The sequence below is a fragment of the Pseudonaja textilis genome, chromosome 1 (genome assembly GCF_049901715.1).
Source record: "Pseudonaja textilis isolate UNSWEBS1 chromosome 1, rPseTex1.2, whole genome shotgun sequence".
Lineage (NCBI taxonomy): Eukaryota > Metazoa > Chordata > Lepidosauria > Squamata > Elapidae > Pseudonaja > Pseudonaja textilis.
Genome location: NC_141990.1, coordinates 198,519,485 through 198,541,027, shown reverse-complemented (window position 1 = coordinate 198,541,027; position 21,543 = coordinate 198,519,485). Strand labels below are relative to the sequence as shown.

The 21,543-nt window shown below is 35.0% G+C and overlaps 1 protein-coding gene across 3 annotated transcripts in view; it reads left to right on the top strand.

The window, feature by feature from the left end:
- RIF1 (replication timing regulatory factor 1) overlaps positions 1 to 21,543 on the top strand; it is a 42,328-nt gene that overhangs the window by 5,725 nt on the left and 15,060 nt on the right. For all 3 annotated transcript variants that reach the window (XM_026697228.2, XM_087920266.1, XM_087920265.1), the window contains exons 2-25: positions 1,411 to 1,504; positions 2,126 to 2,222; positions 2,982 to 3,112; positions 3,195 to 3,289; positions 4,049 to 4,235; positions 6,648 to 6,740; positions 6,826 to 6,964; positions 8,263 to 8,414; positions 8,654 to 8,771; positions 9,391 to 9,561; positions 9,681 to 9,791; positions 10,396 to 10,458; positions 10,727 to 10,827; positions 12,113 to 12,199; positions 14,486 to 14,559; positions 14,858 to 15,038; positions 15,677 to 15,784; positions 15,882 to 16,031; positions 16,121 to 16,220; positions 16,754 to 17,018; positions 18,570 to 18,612; positions 19,775 to 19,977; positions 21,058 to 21,157; positions 21,317 to 21,448. In XM_026697228.2, the coding sequence (XP_026553013.2) occupies positions 1,411 to 1,504; positions 2,126 to 2,222; positions 2,982 to 3,112; positions 3,195 to 3,289; positions 4,049 to 4,235; positions 6,648 to 6,740; positions 6,826 to 6,964; positions 8,263 to 8,414; positions 8,654 to 8,771; positions 9,391 to 9,561; positions 9,681 to 9,791; positions 10,396 to 10,458; positions 10,727 to 10,827; positions 12,113 to 12,199; positions 14,486 to 14,559; positions 14,858 to 15,038; positions 15,677 to 15,784; positions 15,882 to 16,031; positions 16,121 to 16,220; positions 16,754 to 17,018; positions 18,570 to 18,612; positions 19,775 to 19,977; positions 21,058 to 21,157; positions 21,317 to 21,448 (2,995 nt within the window). The remainder of the gene's footprint in view (positions 1 to 1,410; positions 1,505 to 2,125; positions 2,223 to 2,981; positions 3,113 to 3,194; positions 3,290 to 4,048; positions 4,236 to 6,647; positions 6,741 to 6,825; positions 6,965 to 8,262; positions 8,415 to 8,653; positions 8,772 to 9,390; positions 9,562 to 9,680; positions 9,792 to 10,395; positions 10,459 to 10,726; positions 10,828 to 12,112; positions 12,200 to 14,485; positions 14,560 to 14,857; positions 15,039 to 15,676; positions 15,785 to 15,881; positions 16,032 to 16,120; positions 16,221 to 16,753; positions 17,019 to 18,569; positions 18,613 to 19,774; positions 19,978 to 21,057; positions 21,158 to 21,316; positions 21,449 to 21,543) is intronic.

Here is a 21,543-nt window from a genome sequence, read left to right as displayed (position 1 = left end):
TTTATTTATCAATATTTACTATATTCATAAATTAAAAGGAATAAATTTACTGCCATTTGCAGATCTTATAATACTGTTCTTCTAACTATTCTCTTTAAATTACCTGTTAAGCTTTCTGGGATTTTTGTCTTTCTTGGCTTTGGCTTAACTTCTCGTAATTTTCACTATTTGTTCTGACTTCCAATTTGCTTTCTTGAAAGCATGAAATAAAAAGGGAAATATGATTAAATATGGTTTACACCATTATTTGTTGTACCATGTCATAAATGTATATTCTGACAAACCATCCCCCCCCCCCCAAATTCCTACATATCTCATACATTGCCTTTTGTTCTTTAACGTTTGGAATCTTGGCAACTGTTTAATGGCAATTTTCAATCATTATTGAAGTAAAGAAGTAAAAAATAAAATGCAATAGTACTTGCAAAAGTAAAATGCAAGTACTATGAAAGAAGTAAAATGCAATAGTTTGTTATGCAAAGGGAAACTTGCATTTTACTTCTTTCCTCGTATTCATTAATTTCTATGTTCAGTCTGTGTTAATTCAGCACCCATTCCTTGCCTATGGAGATTCTCAATCATCCAAGTCATGGTTGTCCCATAGGTACCTTTCAAAAGACAACTGGGTTTTCTTGGGTTTTTTCCCCTTGAAAGCATTTCAATTCTCATCCAAGAGAACTAAAGAAGTTTCTTGGATGAGAAGCAAAACATTTTCAAGAGAAAAACAACCAAGAAATTCCAGTTGCCTTTTGAAAAGCACCTTTGGAATACCCAGTCCTTCTTTATTTATTTAACTTCTTATTTAACACACGCACTCCCACCAGGTTCAGCTTCTCATGACATATGACCAACTATTTGTTCCATGTAGCAAAGTCATAGAAGCACACCCTTATACCGAGTTGTTTTTACTTTTGTCAATGCATTTATTTTTATCAGCAGGCCACTTACCACTCACTATTTTGTATTTGTGTTTTGGATATTTTTCTACTTATTGTCAATAAACATATGAAATCATTTGCCACTTTCTCTATCAGATACCTTGGTCTTTAATACATTCTTTTTCAGATCCTCTTTACCATCATAGTCTTTACAATATTATTATGTAACATTTGCTAGAAATAATTCAGATTCTTAGCTAACAACATTCATGATGCCAGACAAACTTTTAACATCACTATTAGCATTCCTATTCACTATTCACATTTATCCCCAAATACTTTATTTGGGTCTTAACAGAAAGCTTGAAGAGCTTGGAAGTTTTCGCAAGCAAAGCCTGATATTGGTAAACGTCTATCATGATCAAATTCATAACTGAGTCATAGGTTGTATTGGCTATCCTTTAAATATCATGTATTTGCTTACAATTGAGCACTTTTTAACTGAAAGCCTGTTTTTTTTTTCAATATTAAGTCGCTTGACTGAAGAAGAGGAGGATGAAGATGAAGGAAAAGAATTTGCAGCTGAGGTTGAAAACTCTTTTCCCCAGCTTTACAATATATTTATGGTATGTATTTCACTTTATTTCCCTGTTTAATTATCTAAATACCTCAGGCTAAAAATGTTTGAGTTGCTTTCTCTCATCAGAATTGGGCAAGATTAGTAGTTCATACTTTTAATTTGAAGAAGTGCATACTTTTGTAAGTTTTTAACAATTTGAATCAAATAAAAAAACCGCTATGTATTTATTTTTATTGAAGATAAATGTGTAAAGAAATGTAATATGCCATCAATTTTGCCTGTTAAGCCAGATAAATAGGTTTAGTCATTATTCATATCAATATCACTAAATTACTGATATACAGTATATCAACTTTGGTTTGTGAATTGGAGAAATAATCTGCAAATTAACTAGCTTTTGTATTTGAGGATAAGTTGAAATGTTATATTAAATAATCTGAACTTAAGTAACTATAGCAACCTTCTCCAATTTGATCAGCCTCCAAATTAGCTGGAAATCCAGTTTCATACCTTCCAGTAAAGTGACTACCAATGGTAATTGAAGAGGTTTACCATATTGGGGAATGTTTTAGAGAATGATACCAGTTTCAGATCTTGACAAATTGAAGTAATATAACTGATCAGTCTTCTGTTGTGTGAGTTTAGATTTATTTTCTTTCTTATTTAGACACATATTCCTACTGAAAAGTCGGAGTTGAGCAGTGCAGCTTTACAAGCTTTAGGATTCTGTGTGTGTAATCCAAAGATTGCTTCCTTATTATGCGGTAAATACCTTTTTGTATTAAACACATTCATAAACACTAATCAATTTGACTAACCGGTTTCTTCCAGTGACTGACATTCATAGTCTATGTCAGGGGTCTTCAAACTTGACAGCTTTAAGACTTGTGGACTTTAACTCCCAGAATTCCTCCTCCAGTCATGTTAGCTCAGGAATTCTGAGAGTTGAAGTCCACAAGTCTTAAACTTGCCAAGTTTGAAGACCCTTAGTCTATGTATATATCTATAGATGATGCATATACGGACACTTAAGCATATATTAACAGAATTCCATAATCACAGAAATGGAATGTGTTAGTTTTAAATCTGTTTAACCATTGGATAAATTGCAGCATAAATAAACCAGAGAATGTTTTGGTTGGTCCATGCTTCAGCCAAAATAAAACCTGCAGGGATCCAAGAATGATTTTTTGAAATAATAATTTATATTCAAGTTTAAAAATACAAAAGACAAATACAAACAACCTGTAAATTTCCCTGACTCAAAATAGTCACATGAACAGTACTATAGTGTTTTGTTTTGTTTTTGTTGTTTTGCTACCTGTTGGCATACTACCAGGCGTATACACCATTATAAAAGAAGCTTCTATCCAGTACAGCTGTTTCTATACAGAATACTTGAAGCCATCCCTTTATGAAATTAGTCTGAACTTCATTACAGACCAAGAAATTTGCTACTATCAATTATTACACAGTGATAATACCTAGAACAATAATTACTGGTTTTTCTTTTTTTAAAACAGAAATAGAAATACATGAACTACTGTCTGTATTAAACAGTGTTGCTACAAATTCAGGAGACAAACACACTCGAACAAGAGCACTCTGGGTGATCTCAAAGCAGTCCTTTCCTCCAGATACGGTTGGAAAGTTGGTGAGTAGGATTTGTTTTCATCACTTATAAATAAAAGTTGATAAAAAGTCTTGCTTTACTTAACTCATGATATTTTTTTCAGGTACCCAATATTATTGAGATGCTAGAAACACTACTTCATAAAGAAGATTCACATTCCATGGTGGTTGAATATGAAGCGCTAAATGTTATCATCCGGTATGTGTCAAGATATACATCTGTAAAAAGTACAAATGTACAAAATACATTTGTAAATTTGTAAAAAGAGGAGGAAGACTTCTGTTTAAATTTTGACCTGTTTATGTTGAAAGCTAAAGTTTCGGTCGTAATAATGCTCGGTAGCAGCTATGTTTTGAATTTATCGCATTATTGGAGTATGTGTCAAAGAAATTGTATATGCATTTATATTTTGGGGGGGAAATTTCTATTTTCCAGTTAAGCTACTAACTATATTAGATCTTTATTGATATTGTATTTCATATTATAATTGGAGCACTTCAATTGGAGCAATGTAACAAATGTTCTTTAATGTAGTAGATAGGAAATTGCTGCTTGTAAGAGTTAGTGTGGGGAAGTTTTCCATATTGCTTCAACTGTCAACAGTCTCTTGATATGAGCAAAGAATTCTGAATCATATTCTAGGTTTTACTTAATCTAAAGTGATTTTAATTTATTTGTGGTCTGAATCAGCTGAAAGGGCCTCATTATTGCACTGATGCCAATGGGATAATTGACAATGGATTAAGTTATCTTATCCACTGTCTGTAGATCCCTCCAATTAGCCTATGAAGCACTGTAATGTTATTCAGAATAGACTGCAAACCACTACCATGTGAGAACAAGAGATTTACATACACCTGCATACTTAGTTCTTTTGACAAACTTTTGCAAAAACATTGGAAACTTATTCATATTTGTATTTGCAAAACTTATTCATATTATGTTTCTAAAATCTAGGCTGATAGAACAGGCTCCATCTGACATGGAGGAACAGGCTGTGACGTGGGCTAAGATGATAATTCCTTTGCTGGTTCACTCAGCTCATAAAGTACAGTTAAGAGCTGCTAGTGCTTTGGAAATGGGTCTACCGCTTCTTCAGCAGAACCAAGAGGTGATAGCAGTTGCTGAGCAACTCCTGACTACTGTAAGTCAAATCTACCTTAAATGTAATTGCAGAGCATCACAGAGCCAGACGTATTTTTTGCATGACCTTCATTCAGTCCCCATACAGCTATTTTACTAGATTTTCAGTCATGTATATTTTTGGCATAAATTAAAAATCCAGAATAGAAATCACTGAAAAGTGTAAAAATATTATATAATAAATACCAGAGTCAGTACTTTACATATATGGAAGATAAATGCAAATGAAGTCTGAACTGAAATGCATTATTTTGTAAAAAGTATTAAAATGACAGTTCCCCATTTGTGATTTCTAGCACAATATCTTATATTTTTTCAGTATAATCCTATAGATTATTTTGATGTTACTAATACATTTATTCTGAATTGAATAAATGTATACCTTATTGTAGTCTTAAAACATGCAAACTAAAGGACAATTGATACAAAACAATAGATAAAAGATAGCAATAAAATAATACATCAATCCGGTGTTTAAAAACTTAAGTCAATTTTCATATGATTGATACAAATCAATTCTGTAAGAGTTACAAGAATGCAATTAATTTTTATAACTGCACAATAACATTTTGCAATTGTGTATAGTATGTAACTATGAAGTCTCTGTCAGCCAATTAATATTTAATGCAAAATTTATCTGAATAACTTGGATTTTTTAAAATAAAGACCATATTAGCATTTGACCAAAAAGTCTGAATTAAATTTACAATATAAAAGAACATGTACAGTTTTCTCTATCTTACCTTACTCTCATAGGGGAAATACTCTTGGGACCTGGGCTATTACAGTATCTTTAAAAAAATACTGAGGGTATTGATAACATAGAATAAGAGAGAAAACCAGGCTTTGGAAGAGCATCTCTGAGATTTGATGAAAAGCTGATAAATGTTTAAAAATCTTCTTAGGTTATTTGGTGGCTCTGTCCCAGATCCACAGTTTGATTACATATTTTCCATTATTAAATCTTAAGGATAGTGAATAATCAGGCGACAATCGGTAGGAGAGCAATTTGTTTGTAATACTCTTCCATCACTTTGACCTGTAATTACCCAATAATATTAATGGTAGCCCTGTTGCTAGAGTCAATTTAAATCTATTCAAAACATATTTTTATTCTCAGCAACCCAGTTTCCAGTCTCAGAGAATAGATTTCTGAATTGTGCCTCGTATGGTAATTATGCAGTGGACTTGCCACAAGTAATTTAATCATTCCCTTTTGTGTCACATGGAATTTTAAAATTGCTTTGATATATTTTGGAGTGATAGGAGAGGCATAACTGCAATTTCCTTCTGGATATTTGATAAACAACTCTTAGACATTTAAAATAATTCAGAATGTGACCATAAGATTTGGATAAAATATTACAGGGGATGGATGAAAAGTTAATTTAAAATGTTATGACTACTTACTGAGATTTTAAAATGGAAGAAGAAACAGTAAAGGAAAATATGATAACCTGGGCAAAAATATTTGGGTACACCATAGAGTTGGATGATTGGCAAAAACTGTGGGGAAAAAATTATAGACTGACTACGTCAGCAGCATATAGAGAAAATTTGTATAAAACATTCTATAGATGGCACCTACCACCAGCAAAATTAGCAAAAATGTTCCCAAATTAGCCCATCAGAATGCTAGAAATGTAAAGAAACACAAAGAACATATTACCATATGTTGTGGACCTGTCCAATGGCAAAAAGATATTGGACAAGGATAAAAAAGATTGGTTGGAGGAGATGATAAAACAACAGATAAACTTAAAGCCAGAGCTATTTCTATTGAGCATACTAACAGGGAAAAAAACCTCAGTACTTGATGATTTGTGTAATAACAGCCGCGAGAATTAGCTACGCACAAAATTGGAAAAACAGAAATATACCCACAGAGGAAAAATAAGGAAAATACTTGATTGATCTGAAATGGACAGGTTGACAATGGAAATTAAAGATAAAGGAGAATAGAATATTATTCCGTTTGGGATATGGTACAATTGGTTAGATAAGAGATGCAAAGATTAGAAAACTACAATGAAAGATGATCAAAGTACTAGAAACAATATGAGTATAATAATAGTTAAAAATATATACATATAGAAACCCGGTTAGAATTATAGGAATAAGAAAGATAAATGTGGTATTGTATAAAGAAAAGTTAAATAGTTGAACATAGGAAGTATATAGAATGCATAATGTATAATGTTGATACAACCAGTATATCGTGGCTGTAAAATTGAAGCTGTAATGCATAATGAAAACGTATAATAAAACTTCATTTTTTAAAAAAAAAATCTGAATGCTGTTCTAGGATCCTAGCTGACCAATTCTGAACAAACCCCCAAGAATCTCATCAAAGTGCATTTTTATCTAATTTAATTTAACATTTTAATACATTTTCTCTATTATAATCCTACAGAAAGTAATTCCAGAACTCCAAAAGCTGTTTTTTTCAAAACATGAAACATATATTCTGAAACTGTGGCCTCTGTTTGTAAAGCTGCTTGGAAAAGTAAGTTGGAGAAAAAAAAATCTTTATAAGCTATGATACCGGAAGTACATTACAGAGTACAGTGATACTGTATTTTTCCCTTTAGACATTGCATCATAGTGGAAGCTTTATCAATTCCTTGCTGCATTTAGAAGAACTTGGATTTCGTAGTGGCTCCCCGGTGGTAAAGAAAATAGCTTTCATTGCATGGAAAAGTCTGATTGATAACTTTGCTTTAAATCCAGGTATGCTAAAATGTTGAGCAGTAAGTATCGGCAATGAATATACTCTTTGTTTCTCACATGCAGAAGGAAAGTCAGTGGTTAAGCTGACACACAAAAACATAAGTTATTAGTGATGTTGATAGTTTAAATTAAATTAGTTGCCATCATGGCTATATTTAATATAAGATTTACATAGTTCTTATCATTGCCAGATACCAGCTATCTTTTATGAGAATGTGCTTTTACCCACTATAAATCATTTACTCAAATATGAGTTCTGTCTGATTCCCAGCAACTCTGGGCAATTTTCAAATGGTTAAAAACAAAGAACACAAATCAAAAAGAACAAAGGAGATAGAGATAAGAAACCTGGCTGGAAAGCCCCAAAGGTATTTTTCAAAAGACAACTGGGCTTTCGTCTGTTTTTTTCCCTTGAAAACGTTTTGCTTCTCATTCAAAAAGCTTCTTCAGTTCTGAGAACAGTTCTCCAGAACTGAAGAAGCTTCGTGGATGAGAAGTGAAACGTTTTCAAGTGGAAAAAACAAGAAGGTTTATTTGTCTTTTGGAAAGTACCTTTGGGATAACCCTGACTCGGATGGTTGAGAATCTCCATAGACCCCTGGATGGGAAGAAGAAAAAGAGGAAAATGGGCCTCAATCATGCTTGCCAAAGGCCTATTGAAACACCAATGTCTAAAATACTTTTCTGGATTATTAGCCTTTCCCACGAGAAAGCTTATAGAAGACTACATTTTGAAGCTTTTAGAGATAGGGAGTACAGAATTCAAATACAAGAACCATGGTGGCACAGTGGTTAGAATGCAGTATTACAGGCTAACTCTGCCGACTGCCAGCAGTTCAATTCTGACCAGCTCTAACTCAGCCTTCCATCCTTCCAAGGTCAGTAAAATGAGGGACCACATTATGGGGGCTAATATACTGACATTGTAAACTGTTCAGAGAACGCTGTAAAGCATTATGAAGCAGTGTATAAGTCTAGATGCTATTGCTATAATTACACAAGTGTAAGATCTTTCTGAAACACCCATAGAAAAGGAGTGGCTTATTTGTATTTGTTTTGCTGTTGTTTTTCCTCCTTTCTTTCCTTTTTGTATTTATATTTTTTTCTTTCTGATATTAATTTGGGTTATCTTTTACAATTGTAAAAATCTTCAATAAAATGTTTTTTTTAAAAAGAGGATGCCATATTTGTTAGACAAATCCATTTTCAATTCATAGCAACCCAGTGAGGCAAGAAGGATTAAACTTTGCTTCTCTTTCTATTCAATATAATCAATATTTTCAATTTCTGTTTCGAAGATATATTATGCAGTGCAAAAAGGCTGAGATTGCTGATGCAGCCACTGACCTCTATTCATGTGAGAACTGAAACTCTGGCACTGACCAAGCTTGAAGTTTGGTGGTATTTATTAATGAGGCTTGGATCTCAGCTTCCAGTCCACTTTGAACAGGTAGCTTAATGTTTGTGGTTAAACTAATATTGAGCATTAGTTAAAATGGGGTTCTGAAGGACATTTACATTTCTATGCAATATCTGACATATTGATTGTGCTCTTGTATGCATTATCCCATTCAATAAATAATACACGTATGCATTAAATATCTCTTGTTTATTGCTAGAATAAATTATTGAGATCTGATCTGCCGATTTATTTTATTTTGGGCTTATGCTTCAGTGTTTCTTTTTTAGGTTTGTGTACCATTAATTCTGAACACTTTAAGCCTAGTTGCCTCTCCGCTACAAGACAATTCATCATGGTTAATTTCTAATCAGAATTTAACTATGCCGTGTAGTTCACGAAAGCCAGGTATGAAGCAAGCAGATACAAGTACATTGGCAGCTGAGGGGAGGGAGGGGAAGCACTGGGAAGGTTGGGAGGTGATGGCCACACTGGCGGGACATGGCGTTGTGAAGGGGGAGGAAAAGGGTCATCTCAAGTCTGCCCAATTGTACCACTGACCCGAAATGGTTCACACAACCTGCAAAATACGTTAGTTCTGGGTTTAAAAAGAAAAAAGAGCCCTTTTCCAGTTCTTTCACACTCCTAGTCTGTTCTAAGACACTTGCCCTGAGAAGTAGAACATTTTGAGTAGACTTTCTTTGCTCCTTGCCATTCCTGAAAGTAAGCTTTGTTAAGGTAATATTAACAAGCGCTGCAGTTTAGAACTATAGTTTAAGCATAGGACCATTAATGGAAGATAATGTCATATACATTTGGGGAAACTTTCTAGATAAAATTCACTGGCTAGCTTTGAAGTGCAATCCTATTGTCAGAAGCATGAGACATAATCAGATCTTCAACCTCATTTCCATCAGCCAGCTCTTCAAGTTACTCCTACTGGGGAGGGGTGTTGTGGGTGGGTTTTCCCCATATAAACCATGTTCTTTGCTAGAAGAGAGAGAAAAATGCAATGTTTTTATTTCAGGAGTTTTCCCTTTTGGAAATATTGCCACTCCAAAGATGACTTTGAATTCCAGCGGTGAAGGAGCTGTTATTCCATCTATTCAGCTTCTAGGAATTGAAATGCTACTTCACTTCTTTATGGGACCAGAAGTATTGACTTTCGCCAAGGAAAATAAAATTGTACTTAGTTTAGGTAACTATTTGTTGGGTAAAATAACTTTTATAATAAGGTAAAATACTGTAGCCTTAGTTTTATTTTTAAAAACTGCTGATTTGTCAGTGAGAGAAGTTCTTTACTGTCTCCTTATATAGAACCTCTTCAGTGCCCAGTAATCAACAGCACTTCCTTTTTCTGCAAGTATGCCAGTGTTTTCATAAATGCAGCTCGGGATGGTTTCATTGCAATTGGAAGAGATGTTTCTGGTAAGGACTTTATGTGCGGGTTAGGTATTTATTGTAAGCAGGAATTTTCAACTCTAAAGACAAAAGGCATTAACTATAGGAATGCTATATAAATAATAAATAAAAATAAATCAATTAGCTAGTTCTTGCTATTGGGCTTAAAATGGAAAAGAGGCATGTCATAAAAAGATGAGGAAAAAAAATTGATGATCGTGGTTCATTTTAATTGTTCAGATAGATAGAACTGAGCATTTTACTGTCTATAGTCCATTGGTACTGGATTTTGAGTCTTTGGTTTTGAGTCCTTGCAGACATATTCCATTTTTTCTTTATTCCTTACTATTCCTAAAAAGTAAACTGAATTAGTTCCTTGTCTCCTTTTGGACAAGATAAGCCCCAGAAACCCTATTGCTGACTGCCATGGTGATTTGGATATTAACAACTCACCAAGTTGTTTGCAGCTTTTGTCTTCTACTCATAGAAAAATTCTTTAGTGGGCATTTTTTGTTTAAAAAAAACCTTATAGTGCAGTAGTTGGCATCTTTCAGATACCTGTTTATATAATATAAATATACTTAACTGATTTTTCTCTTGATTTTCCTTTTGTTTAAATCATGCCTTGCAGATGTTATGCTCACTGCTATATGGAGAGAATTAGTTGGTTTTGTGAAAGCTGCAATTGAATCAGGTAATCATTGTTTATATGATTCAACTGTATAGAGACCTTATGAAAATGAGGAATTACTGAATTTATTCATGTACAGTTAGAGCTATCTAAGTAAATTGGTATCATACCATGCTACTGTTTGAACACAGCTTACAATTAAACCTCATTATTTAGAAGTGATTTACCCAAACTGGGATCTGGGTAAAGACGCAGTTAAGTGTATGAAGCCTGTTACTATGTCCAGTGTTATAAGATCTGATTGACCACCGCATGCATAACTTATTTCTAGGCAACAAAAGAGAACGGCAGAATTCAGAAGTATTAACTATGTTGCTACAGACTTTAAAAAACATTATTTTGTCAAAAGAATTGCCAGCATTAAACTCATTGGTAAGTGTTGATAGAGTTTTTACATGTGTAAAATTTAAATTTATAGTATTCACCATTCTTATGTAAAACGAACCCTAAATTGGATATCCTTTTTAGATACTTATATATTTATAAGAGTGGTTCCAGTATTTTATTTATTAGAGCTTAAGGCAATATTTTGCTGTTCAGAAGTTTATATATTTGAGGGGTCCTCGATGCTCTGAATTTGGTTGTTTTCTTCAAGATGTTTCAATACCCAAACTAGGTAACATCATTACCTATTATGAGAGCACCAAGGAACCACTCATTTCAACCCTGGGCTACAAATATTCTCCTTTATTGGTTTATATAGTTGCAAAAGTGATTCAGCATTTTATTTATTAGAGCTTAAATTTTGCTATTATGTGCACTCATATACAGCATAATCCTTTGGATAAGTTATATTTGTATGATAAGCTATAAATAGTGCTTATTTCCTGTGCAGCAGAATGCTGATTTGGATAATCTTGATATTTTTTTCATGATATGTTCAGTTTCCAAATGCACATGAATATATAAACAAAGGAGAAGACAGACATGATATTCTTCCGATTAAAATCGGAATTCCGGTTTTTTGGGGGGGATCCCCTTCTTTCCCTCCCCTTCTTCTCCTCCTTCCCTTCCCCTCGGAGGCCCCGAGTCAGGAGTTGCTACCGCTGGCGCAGCTCCGTGTGGCTCCAATCCCGCGTTGCCTTGGGAAGGGAAAGGCAAAAGGGAAGAGCCGCGGCGGCCTTTGCAACAGCAGCAGTGGCTCCCGGTTTTGCCTTTCCCTTCCCAAGGCAACGCGGGACTGGAGCCGCACAGAGTCGTGCCAGCAGTAGCAACTCCTGACAGCCCCAGCCGGATACCTGAGCGAAGCCCGGGCGGTGTGAGCGGAGGCCGCTGAGCGGCAGGAAAAGGGAGCTGGGCAGCCACAGACCAGCCTCCGTGCAACACGCCACCGTCCGGCCTTGGCAAGGGAAAGCAGCAGGCACTCCCCGGGCGGCAGCCTTGTCCCCACCACCAGGGAAACGGCTGCCCAACTCCGGAGCTGATCCACACCTGACCGGCTGGAAAGGAAGGGTGTATAGCGTTGGTGTTGTGTGTGTGATTTCTTGGCACGCGGTGGGAGGTCTCTTTTGGCCTGCCCCGATTTTTTTTTCAGAGGGGAATATCATGCCTGAGAAGAGTATTTTATAATTTTAATCATGTTGATCTGATGTAGATACCAGTTAATAGTTTTACCTTGTTACCTGTTAAATGAAAGGCTTTGCTTTTTCTGTTTTAGCCCTTGCTAGAAGTGGCTATTAAAGAATTGCCTCCAAAAGTATTGGGATCACCAGCCTATCAGATTGCTGACATGGATCTTCTGAATGTAAGTACAATACTTATGATGTGTGATGCTGCTTGGATGCTTTGTTTCCTATAAGAAATACAACTGGTAAGATACCAGGCACAGATATTGATAAGTGGTTGCTGTGGTTCACCGGGAGCCGATGCGGACGGCAGCGGAATTGGACCGTGAGGAAGAAAGGGGATCAGTCAGGGAGTCTGGAGAGGACTTGGACGAGGGTCCTGCATCCGATGCAGGGATGAGGTCAGGACCATCTGGGAGTGGGGTGCTGCCTTCGGAGTGTGGCAGCAGCGAAGCAGAGGACCCAGGGGAGCCTGTTCCCAGTGCGTGTGTGCACAGGGCTGCTAGAAGGCAAGAGCAGCTGAAGCAGAAGGGGCACCTTGGAAGTAAGGCTGGGAGGTGATTGCCCCTCCCATAAGGGATAAAAGTCAGACCTCAGTGATGAAACCTTTGCAGGAAGCAAAGTAGTTCGATAGATTCCGAGCCCTCCTTGAAACTCTGTGTACTCTGGTTGGTTTTTTTCTGGTACTTTGGTTGGTTTCTGTTATAATTAATTGGATACTTCCAATTTGGGCAACATTCCACCATACTGAAAGGTGTCTGCTTATCTTGAGGAACTGTTTATAATTAGTTCTGGCTGGGAATGAAAGTAATTCCCAGCGTTGCAATAAAATAGCTTTTGCTTTTAAAACAAGTTTGATATTAATTACGTTTGACGAAGCCTGGGTTAGAACAGTGGTTCTCTTAATCCTACTAGAGTCCAAATTCCTAAACTATTAGAAGAATGGATTTGGAATTTCTACACATTGGTTAAGTTGACCCTCCTAAAGCAGAAATCAAAAGCTGATGAGCCAGAATGTCATGTCCATTTCCTTTAAGTCTAAGACATTGAGTGGAAACTGAGACATTCCCAAGTCAGATAAAGATTAACATGTCAGTGTGAGAGCAAGCCAGTTTAGCTTTCATACTGTTCAAAAACCAGGAACTGTTTTTAATTATTTTTTCCTGTATAGAAATGCACTCATCACTTAGATTCAACAAATAATCCGTTTAAACAAAATGTGTGAAATTGTAAGGAAATTGTAAGGAAAGGAATATCTAAGTGTAAGACTTGACCCTGTCTTATATACTATAACCTTATTCCACCAGAGCCGCAGACTATCAAATGTACTTTGTACTAATTCACAATTAAAATCTGAAGTGGCACAAATTAGAAACATATTCCTAAGTGCCGTAGAAAAACTATCCTGATCTTCTCTCTCATAGAGTCAGGAAGATGAAATATGTTGCATAGTGCTCGGAATTCATTTTTACATAGTGAAAGAAAGAACTAACTAGGTTAGGAAGGCACATAAAGGCAAGGAGTCTGCTACTGCTCCCTAAGTTGCATTGCAAGGGTTGAGTATTTTTGTTTTTGAAGGAAAAGAATTCCAGTAATTTGATCCAAATACTTGTGTATTTATTGCAACATTCTCATATGAGATTATCTCTTCTATATTAATTATGCAAACCTACTTATTTTTGAGAATAGTCTGCTTGCTATTAAACGCAAAATATATTGCAAAGTCCAGACCAAACCCTATTGTACTGTGATAGTAGGGCAAGACCTGAACCGAGCAATTCACATTAGGAAACTTTCAGATGTTATTAAAGCAATTTACCATGGAAAAGTGGGTTAAAGTTCTTGCAGAGTGTCATGAGAGTTTGATCATTGATTATAGGTGGAGTAATCAATGGTGGAGTTATTATAACTAAAGTTAATTCAAACAATTCATAATTAGAAGGAAGAAATTATATTATCTTACTGACATATTTCATGTTGGATTACTTACAAAACTGGCACCAGACTTCGTTGTTGTTTTGTCAATTAGATCCCCTTTAAATATCAATAAGATCCATATGAAGAAGCTCAAATAACATTCAGTGGAGACTCTTGTGCAAACTTTGATAAATCCTGAAAAAAGGTGAATATTTTTTAAAAGGCAATATGAATTTAGACACAATTAACATATTAATTAAAAGCAGGAAGCTCTGAGGATTTGGCAGTTTAATTTACATAATTTTGCCATCCAAGATGCTATAGGAAGAATGCCTGGTCACAAAGGTCAACCTTTATAATGTCAAGATAATATCGAAGGGTTGAATTATTTCATAAAAGTATGTTGGTTGACAGTTGTGAAACAGAAATGCAGTCATGATGAAAACGTTGATGGTGGGCAGAGTTGGTAAGGCAGAATAAACTTTACATTACTCCAGTGAATAGTAGACTTAACTGCCGGAATAATTAGGGTTTTTTTTTCTTGACAGGGAACTCCAGCACTGTTCCTGGTTCAGCTTTTATTCTGTGAAGATGTTCTGAAATGTGGAGTTGAAAATAGAAGGTAGATATTCCTGAACAGTTTTTTAAAAAAATCTATATGATGATAAAAACATAGTTTTAAAAATGCTGATACTGAAGTTTATTTGAAAGTGCTGTTTTATTTAAAATAACCCTTGCCAAGTACAATAATGCATCAACAAATGGTAGTGTTATCCTGCTTATGTATAACTTAACTCTCTATCTAACCATCTCTAAAAGTTAAAACTGCACCAATTAATTTGATTACGTACAACTGGATATTTAGTTGCTAAAATACATCTCTTTAATTTTGATTCTAATTACTTCTTTTTCTTAACTAGATTCTTGTCAAACTACGAAACTCTTGTGGAATGTGCTTTGTCTGGCCCTACATCTCCTCTGGCTTTTACTGAGTCTGTACTCACAATTGTGAGTCAAAATGCCACGCACTTAGAAAATAAGGAATATTTGTGGCGAATGTGGAGTATTATGGTTAACCCATTAACTGAATGGATTAAACAGGTATAGTCAACTAATTTGTCTAGTTAAGTATCAATTATATAGAGATACCAAACTATTACTACAGAAATAAAAATACTTTCCAGAACTAGATTTAAAAAATAAACAAGAATATTAAGGTTTTAGTGTGTCTTAAATATAAAAACAGTAAACAGTTCGTGTGTCAACCTAGATACAGGTAGTCCTTGACTTATGCCCACAGTTGAGCCCAGGATTTATGTTGCTAAGTGAGAAATTTGTGAAGTGGGTTTTGCCCATTTTACAACTTTTCTTGCCACATTTGTTAAGTGAATCACTGCAATTGTCAAATTAGTAACGCAGTTGTTTGGTGAATCTGGCTTCCCTGTAGACGTTGCTTGTCAGAAGGTCACAAAAGAAGATCATGTGACCCTGGGATACTGCAAGTGTTCTAAATATGAACCAGTTGGCAAGCATCCAAATGTAAATTGTGACCATGGGGATGTTGCAACGGTCATAAGTGTGGAAAATGTCCCTAAGTCACTTTATTCAGTGCCATCGTTACTTCGAATGTCATTAAATGAACTGTTTTAAGTCAAGGACTACCTGAACAATGTTTTAAATGCTTTGAGTGTTAAAATTTTTCAATGTTTTCAATTTGGGCTACTTTTTTTTTTCCTTAGACGAATGAAGTCAATCAAGGGGATGCTTTGGAGCATAATTTCAATGCAATCTACTGTGCGCTGTTGCTACCAGTAAACTATATATTTTCATCTTCTGAATTCCCAGAGGTAGGGAACTTTGAATATCTATTGTAGTACTTGTCATTCAGAATCTAAGGTGTGTTAGAATCTAAGGTGTGTTAAAATATAATTTGTTTTGCTACAGCTTGCCATGAAAACACTATTGCGTTCTTGGTCAGAACTGTATAAAGCATTTGCCCGTTGTGCATTACTAGTAGCAACAGCAGACGATAACATATGCTGTGAGGAACTCTGTGCCAAAATAATATCTGGATTAAAAGATGAAGTACATCTTGTAAGTGGAGGTTCCCTTATCCTAGTACACATATATTTCTCTGTTCCTTTGTATGCTGTCTTGACATATCTGTCCTATTTCTGTTTCAGAATCAACCCATGTTGGAAGGGCTCTCTTATATTACAGCAGTCATAGTTGAATGCCTCTGTTTTGCACCTTATGATAAGAGATTTCTATCAGCACATCAACGTAAGATTTGCTAGTATGAAGATATTGCAATATTCAATGGCCTATCTCTATTTTTCTTTGATATTTTTTTCACCTCTCCTAATACACATAGTCTTCAGCAGCCTTATAACCACATTTTCAATCAGAATATCTGTCGCTAAGCAATGTAGTTATTGAGTCCTCACATGGCTATGTACCAATTTTGTGCCCTTTTTGCCCAAATCCAAATTCTCCATGGACTTTGCTTGTCGAAAGCTGGCTGGAAAGGTCACAGATGGCATTCTCGTGACCCCAAGATGCTGCAGCTGCCATAAGTACAGTATCCTTGGTTCTATTCCCACCATTCCATTGCTCGTCATCTCCTGTCCCACTGCTTTTAATAATAACAAGCTAAGCTTTACAACATGGTTACAGAGAAGCGTGACCTTCTGCCTTCCACAAGGGATATGGCAACTAGTGGGTATGAGGGATGGTTGAATCTGAATAACTTTTCATTTTAAAATGCTACTAAGTTTTTATGTTTCAAGTGAAATCAATGTTAAATTGTTCTTCAGCTCCACAGAAGCTAGCGGAATGGGCCAAAAGGTCGAAAAATCCCCTTGGCAAGCTGTGTTCTGTAATGAAACTTCTGATAATACTGATAAACTCTCTTAAGATGCTTGTATCCGAGGAATCTGACTTTGAACAATTAGCTCCTGTTGCTTCTGGGATCGTTGGTATTCTTCAGACTATCATTGCCCGCATCTCTTTGCCTTCTGTCATCAGAGCGGTCTTGGGATGTATTGCAAAACCTTTCACAGCATTGTATCAAAAAATAGAGTAAGTATATGTATATTTTAGAGCTGGGTTTCACTGAGGTAGCGGTTGCACACTGATGTTATCCTGATGAATTTGTCTCATGCAAATAATCTGAAGTAACGATGGAAGGTTATTGCATGTGCTTTGGATGGCCTTTCACGAAGACTGCAAATTAAAAGAGGACAAAAGCAGATTAAAGATGGGTGGTACGGGAGTGAGAGATGCACCTTTGGAAGACCTGAAAGACCAGCTTAGTGAAAGATAATTCCAGAGAAAATGCATCTCTGTGCTTCCTAACAGGTGACATTGATTTGAGGGCATGTAGTCATAATCATGGAAGACCCTTTGACTATTACTTCAGCTCTTGACTTTCTAGATATACTTTATTGGTGGCATCCTAATTTAAAGTTCTATAATTAAAACATCACATTTTAAACTAGGTTTTAATATCAGTTTTTAAATTACTTGAGCCAAGTAGCTTTATCATCAAACATTTATTGCAACTGCATAAGCAAGCTTCACCAAGGAAAAGTTTGCTCATTTTTCTATTAGGAAAGAGAAGGTGATTATCACATAAAGGCTTCATCTTAAAACAGATTTGGGGTTTTTGATGGCAGACATTTTTTTTACCCATATGCTCATTAACTGATCTGTTAAAAATCTTACAGGATTATGCAGCTAAAATTTTCTTAGTTGAGCAACAGCCTGGAAGTATGTACACGATTACAGATTAATGTTAATCTTTCTCTGAAAAAATTGAATTTAATTGTGTTGCAGAGCATTGGGCCACTCTTTAATTTGTGTTGATATGGGCACAATTATATTTTTACCTTAGCTGCATCTCATTTGAAAGTGCTGGGCTGCCTTTAAAAATTGTTCAGAAGGCTGAGAGTCCAGATTCTTGATTGGGAAGTTACAGAGAATATGTTACATTCTTAACAAACTGTCTTAATCTGTTTTTGTGGGACTGTCAAATCACTATGAAGTTTTACATACAAACCTTGATTTTTAATACCTTCAGGTGAGTCCCCACTCTCAGTCTTTTGACTGTCAAAAACATATTTGGTAGAAATGCAGGAAGGCATTCTCAGTGAGTATTCCCTCATTGCCAGATGGGTTTAATCCCTGTTGCCTTCTGGCAGCAAGCAAATAATTTTGTTTTACTTTTTTAAAAAATGGAAAAACGTTTAGTGCATTCATTCATTGAAATGTGCTTTACTTTCCTGGAATGCAGTTTGCTGGGTTTTTTTTTTTTAATTGACTTGAGTAGCTTAGTGTTGTCATTCTGTTTTTATCTTCATTTTTGGTGATACCTTGAACATCATTTGGAATGGAAGGGCAGAATATGGAATATATATTATAGTTGAATAAAGTGCTCAGCACTTGGATAATTTCTTAATGTATTCGGTGTACTCTTTCCTTAATATATGTAGTGTAACCTATTCACTAAACCAGTATCTAGTGTATATCTTACCTATTAGCTGTATTTCAGCTTAAGATTGTAATCAAACTGCAGTTGTTAACTTTATAGATGAATAGATACTTACATGCAAACTATTTTTTTTCTGCAAGGTCTACTAAGCCCTTTAGAACGAGTCCTGCGCTCATTTTCAAGGTACTTTATATATAGAAAAAAGCTATTTTTCTGATTCCTAAATGGTAACTATTCAATATGCTGCTGTTCTGCAGTTAATTTTAGAAAAAATACAGCTTATGGTTTTTATTGTTTTATTATATTGTGCTTTGTGCTGTGATAGACTTTGTACATCACCTAAAGCCCCTGAAGTTGAGTCAAGTTTATAAATGCTTTTAATAAATAAATGGTGCTCACTTACTCATTTGTGAGAGGTATTCCCAATTCAGATTTACTCTGCCATAGAAATACAGATTTGGCTGGGAGAGTACTGCAGGTTGCAGTGGCACTTCTAGCTAGCATGCATGTGGGGACCTATTCTGACAGCAGTATCAGATTGTCATCCTTTTACCTTGATTAATATATATTGTGGTCGAATTCTGTTAAAATACAGCTATTGCCATTTCAAATGGCCTTCAGAAATTGCAGTTGGTTCAGAATGCAGCAGAAAATGTTTTGGTAGATGTTTTCAGGCAGATCCTAACAAGACTTTCAAGGGCTACACTGGTTACCAGTGAGTTTCTATATCAATTCCAAATACGGGTGATAAGGCCAGATCAGGGACTATACCTCCTATACCACCTCATTTGCCTCTTCAAATCTAGAGAAGATGTTCCGTATAGGTAGGGATAAGCATAACATCCTTCCTGTTGCATGCAAAGCTCTGTATTGGGAGGTACCGTCGATGCCGTCTTTGGTTATTTCCCTGCTAATAGAGTAAGACTGAGAAGTCAAGAAAACATCCCAGAGGTTTAATGCAATGACAAACTATCTCCGTATTAGGCTTTTAGCCAATTGTCGGGGATCACTAAAGTGACATGGTGGGAAATATAGTGCTTCATGTATAAGCGATGTGTTTTATTGTTATTTTTATTGGTGATACAATGAGCCATCTAGGTTTATTGCATATATGGTTTGTAAATAAATAAGTAAATGAATAACACAGTCCATTAACCCAACAGAGTTCAACCAAGTTCCCAATTGCTAATTGCCTTTAGAAGATAACTTGTTTTTTATTTGAATTGTTATAAATTTAATTTGAACAGGATATAAATTAGAAATATGCTTGTTATGTAAATGCAAATGAGATTAATACATCATTTAAAAAAAACAATGATATTTATTACACCATTTTTGTTTTTAGTGTGAAAAGTTACTGGCAGACAGCCTTACTTGTTTGCAGTCACACTATACTGCAACCTTTGACAGCTGTGTCTTGGAAGAGATTTTTCCATTATTAAGTGTAATGCTTTTAAATAAGAATAGGCATATAAGCAGCCATGCTGCTCGCTTTTGGAATACAACATTTGGAAAAGAGGAAAGCCTGGAATACCCTGAAGAATTTAAGTAAGACATCTTTTGTTCTTGTGCTCATCATAACATTTTGTATTATCTGAAAACAGACACATAACATAATATAACATAATTTGGATCTAGACATTCCTTCTATTTATGACACAGTTTTTCCTGTGCTTGATGCATCCCTCTATATAGTCACATGAAAAGAGGCTGTACAAGAAGGAAGGAATTTATTATTTCTACCAGTTGCTTCATTCATTTGAGCATCTCAGAACCAAAACTGATAGAAAGAAAGGATCACATCTTGGCTTTATTAAAAATAATTTTATTACAGTTTAAAACTATAAAAATTAAAAAAATCATACAAACCAAGAAAAATATAAAATATATAAAATATTAAAAAGAAAAATGTCCAGAGAAAAGGGGGAGAGAAAGAAGAGAGAGGAAGAAAGAAAGAATGAATGAATGAGAGAAAGAAGAAAGAAAGAGAATAAGAAAAGACAAGTACAAACAATTTCAATAACTTTTTCTAATATTTCAACCGAAGGCTCATTCAGTGACCATGCAAAACTACAATAGTGCTGAAAAGTTGGGACTCAGAATAGTCCTTGAAGTTCTGGCTATATAAGCTGTGGTTGCTATTGTTAAACAATGCAGTATTATATGACATTATACTTTATGAGAGTTGTTTTTAGCTGTGAATTAATGTTTCACTTTTTGTGTGTGTTAAGAACTAGAATCAGCCTTAGGAGAGTTGGGAATTTGAAAAAAGATCTGGAGCTCAGTTCATTCTGTCCTGGTAGTCTTGTGTTTAGAACTTCATGTAACCATACACTTGACAATGAAATTCTTTATGAAAATACAATGATATTCTTTTTCTAATCTTTTTCTCTTCGATTTGTTTAAGATAGATATGAATGAGGTAGTAATTATTTGGGGAAAGTATATGTGAAAATAGGTTCTATTTGAATTCTAAGCATTTTTAATTGGAATATCTTCATGTTTGGAATTACTAAAGAAAAAATATAGGTCTTTTTAAAGTTTAGCTATAAACATTTTGATAAAAACACATTTTTAAATATCACCACAATTTTCAAATTTTCACTGCTATTTTATACTTCCTTGCAGAACTGTTTTAAATAAAGCAAAACAAAAATTCATACTCTTACTGCCTGCATTTGAAAGCTGTGATGTAATGGAAGGATCTAGTACTTCTTATTCTGATTACGTAAGTTCTGATTTTTTTCAATTCCATTTTGGAATTTTGTTAGCAGTTCTCTTTGATCTGAGTAAACACAAACATATATAGCTTCAGCCACATTATTGATATTTTAATTTAATAAAACTTACTAATTTTAATAAGTTATGCTTATATATGTTAAAACAGACAGAGAACTCCCAGTGGGGTGCAAACATTAGCGGGATAAAAGTAAATCCTAATGGAAAAAGGGACTCATTCCTGGCCCAAACCGGTGAGCCAGAGGAAGAAAGTATTGATTTTCACATTACACCTAAAAAGGTAAGACATAGAAGCTTACTAATAAAATTATAGTTTTGGTAGTTGTATCTTTAATAGTTATAGGAAATGTCAGTGGGACCCAGGCATATCATGGT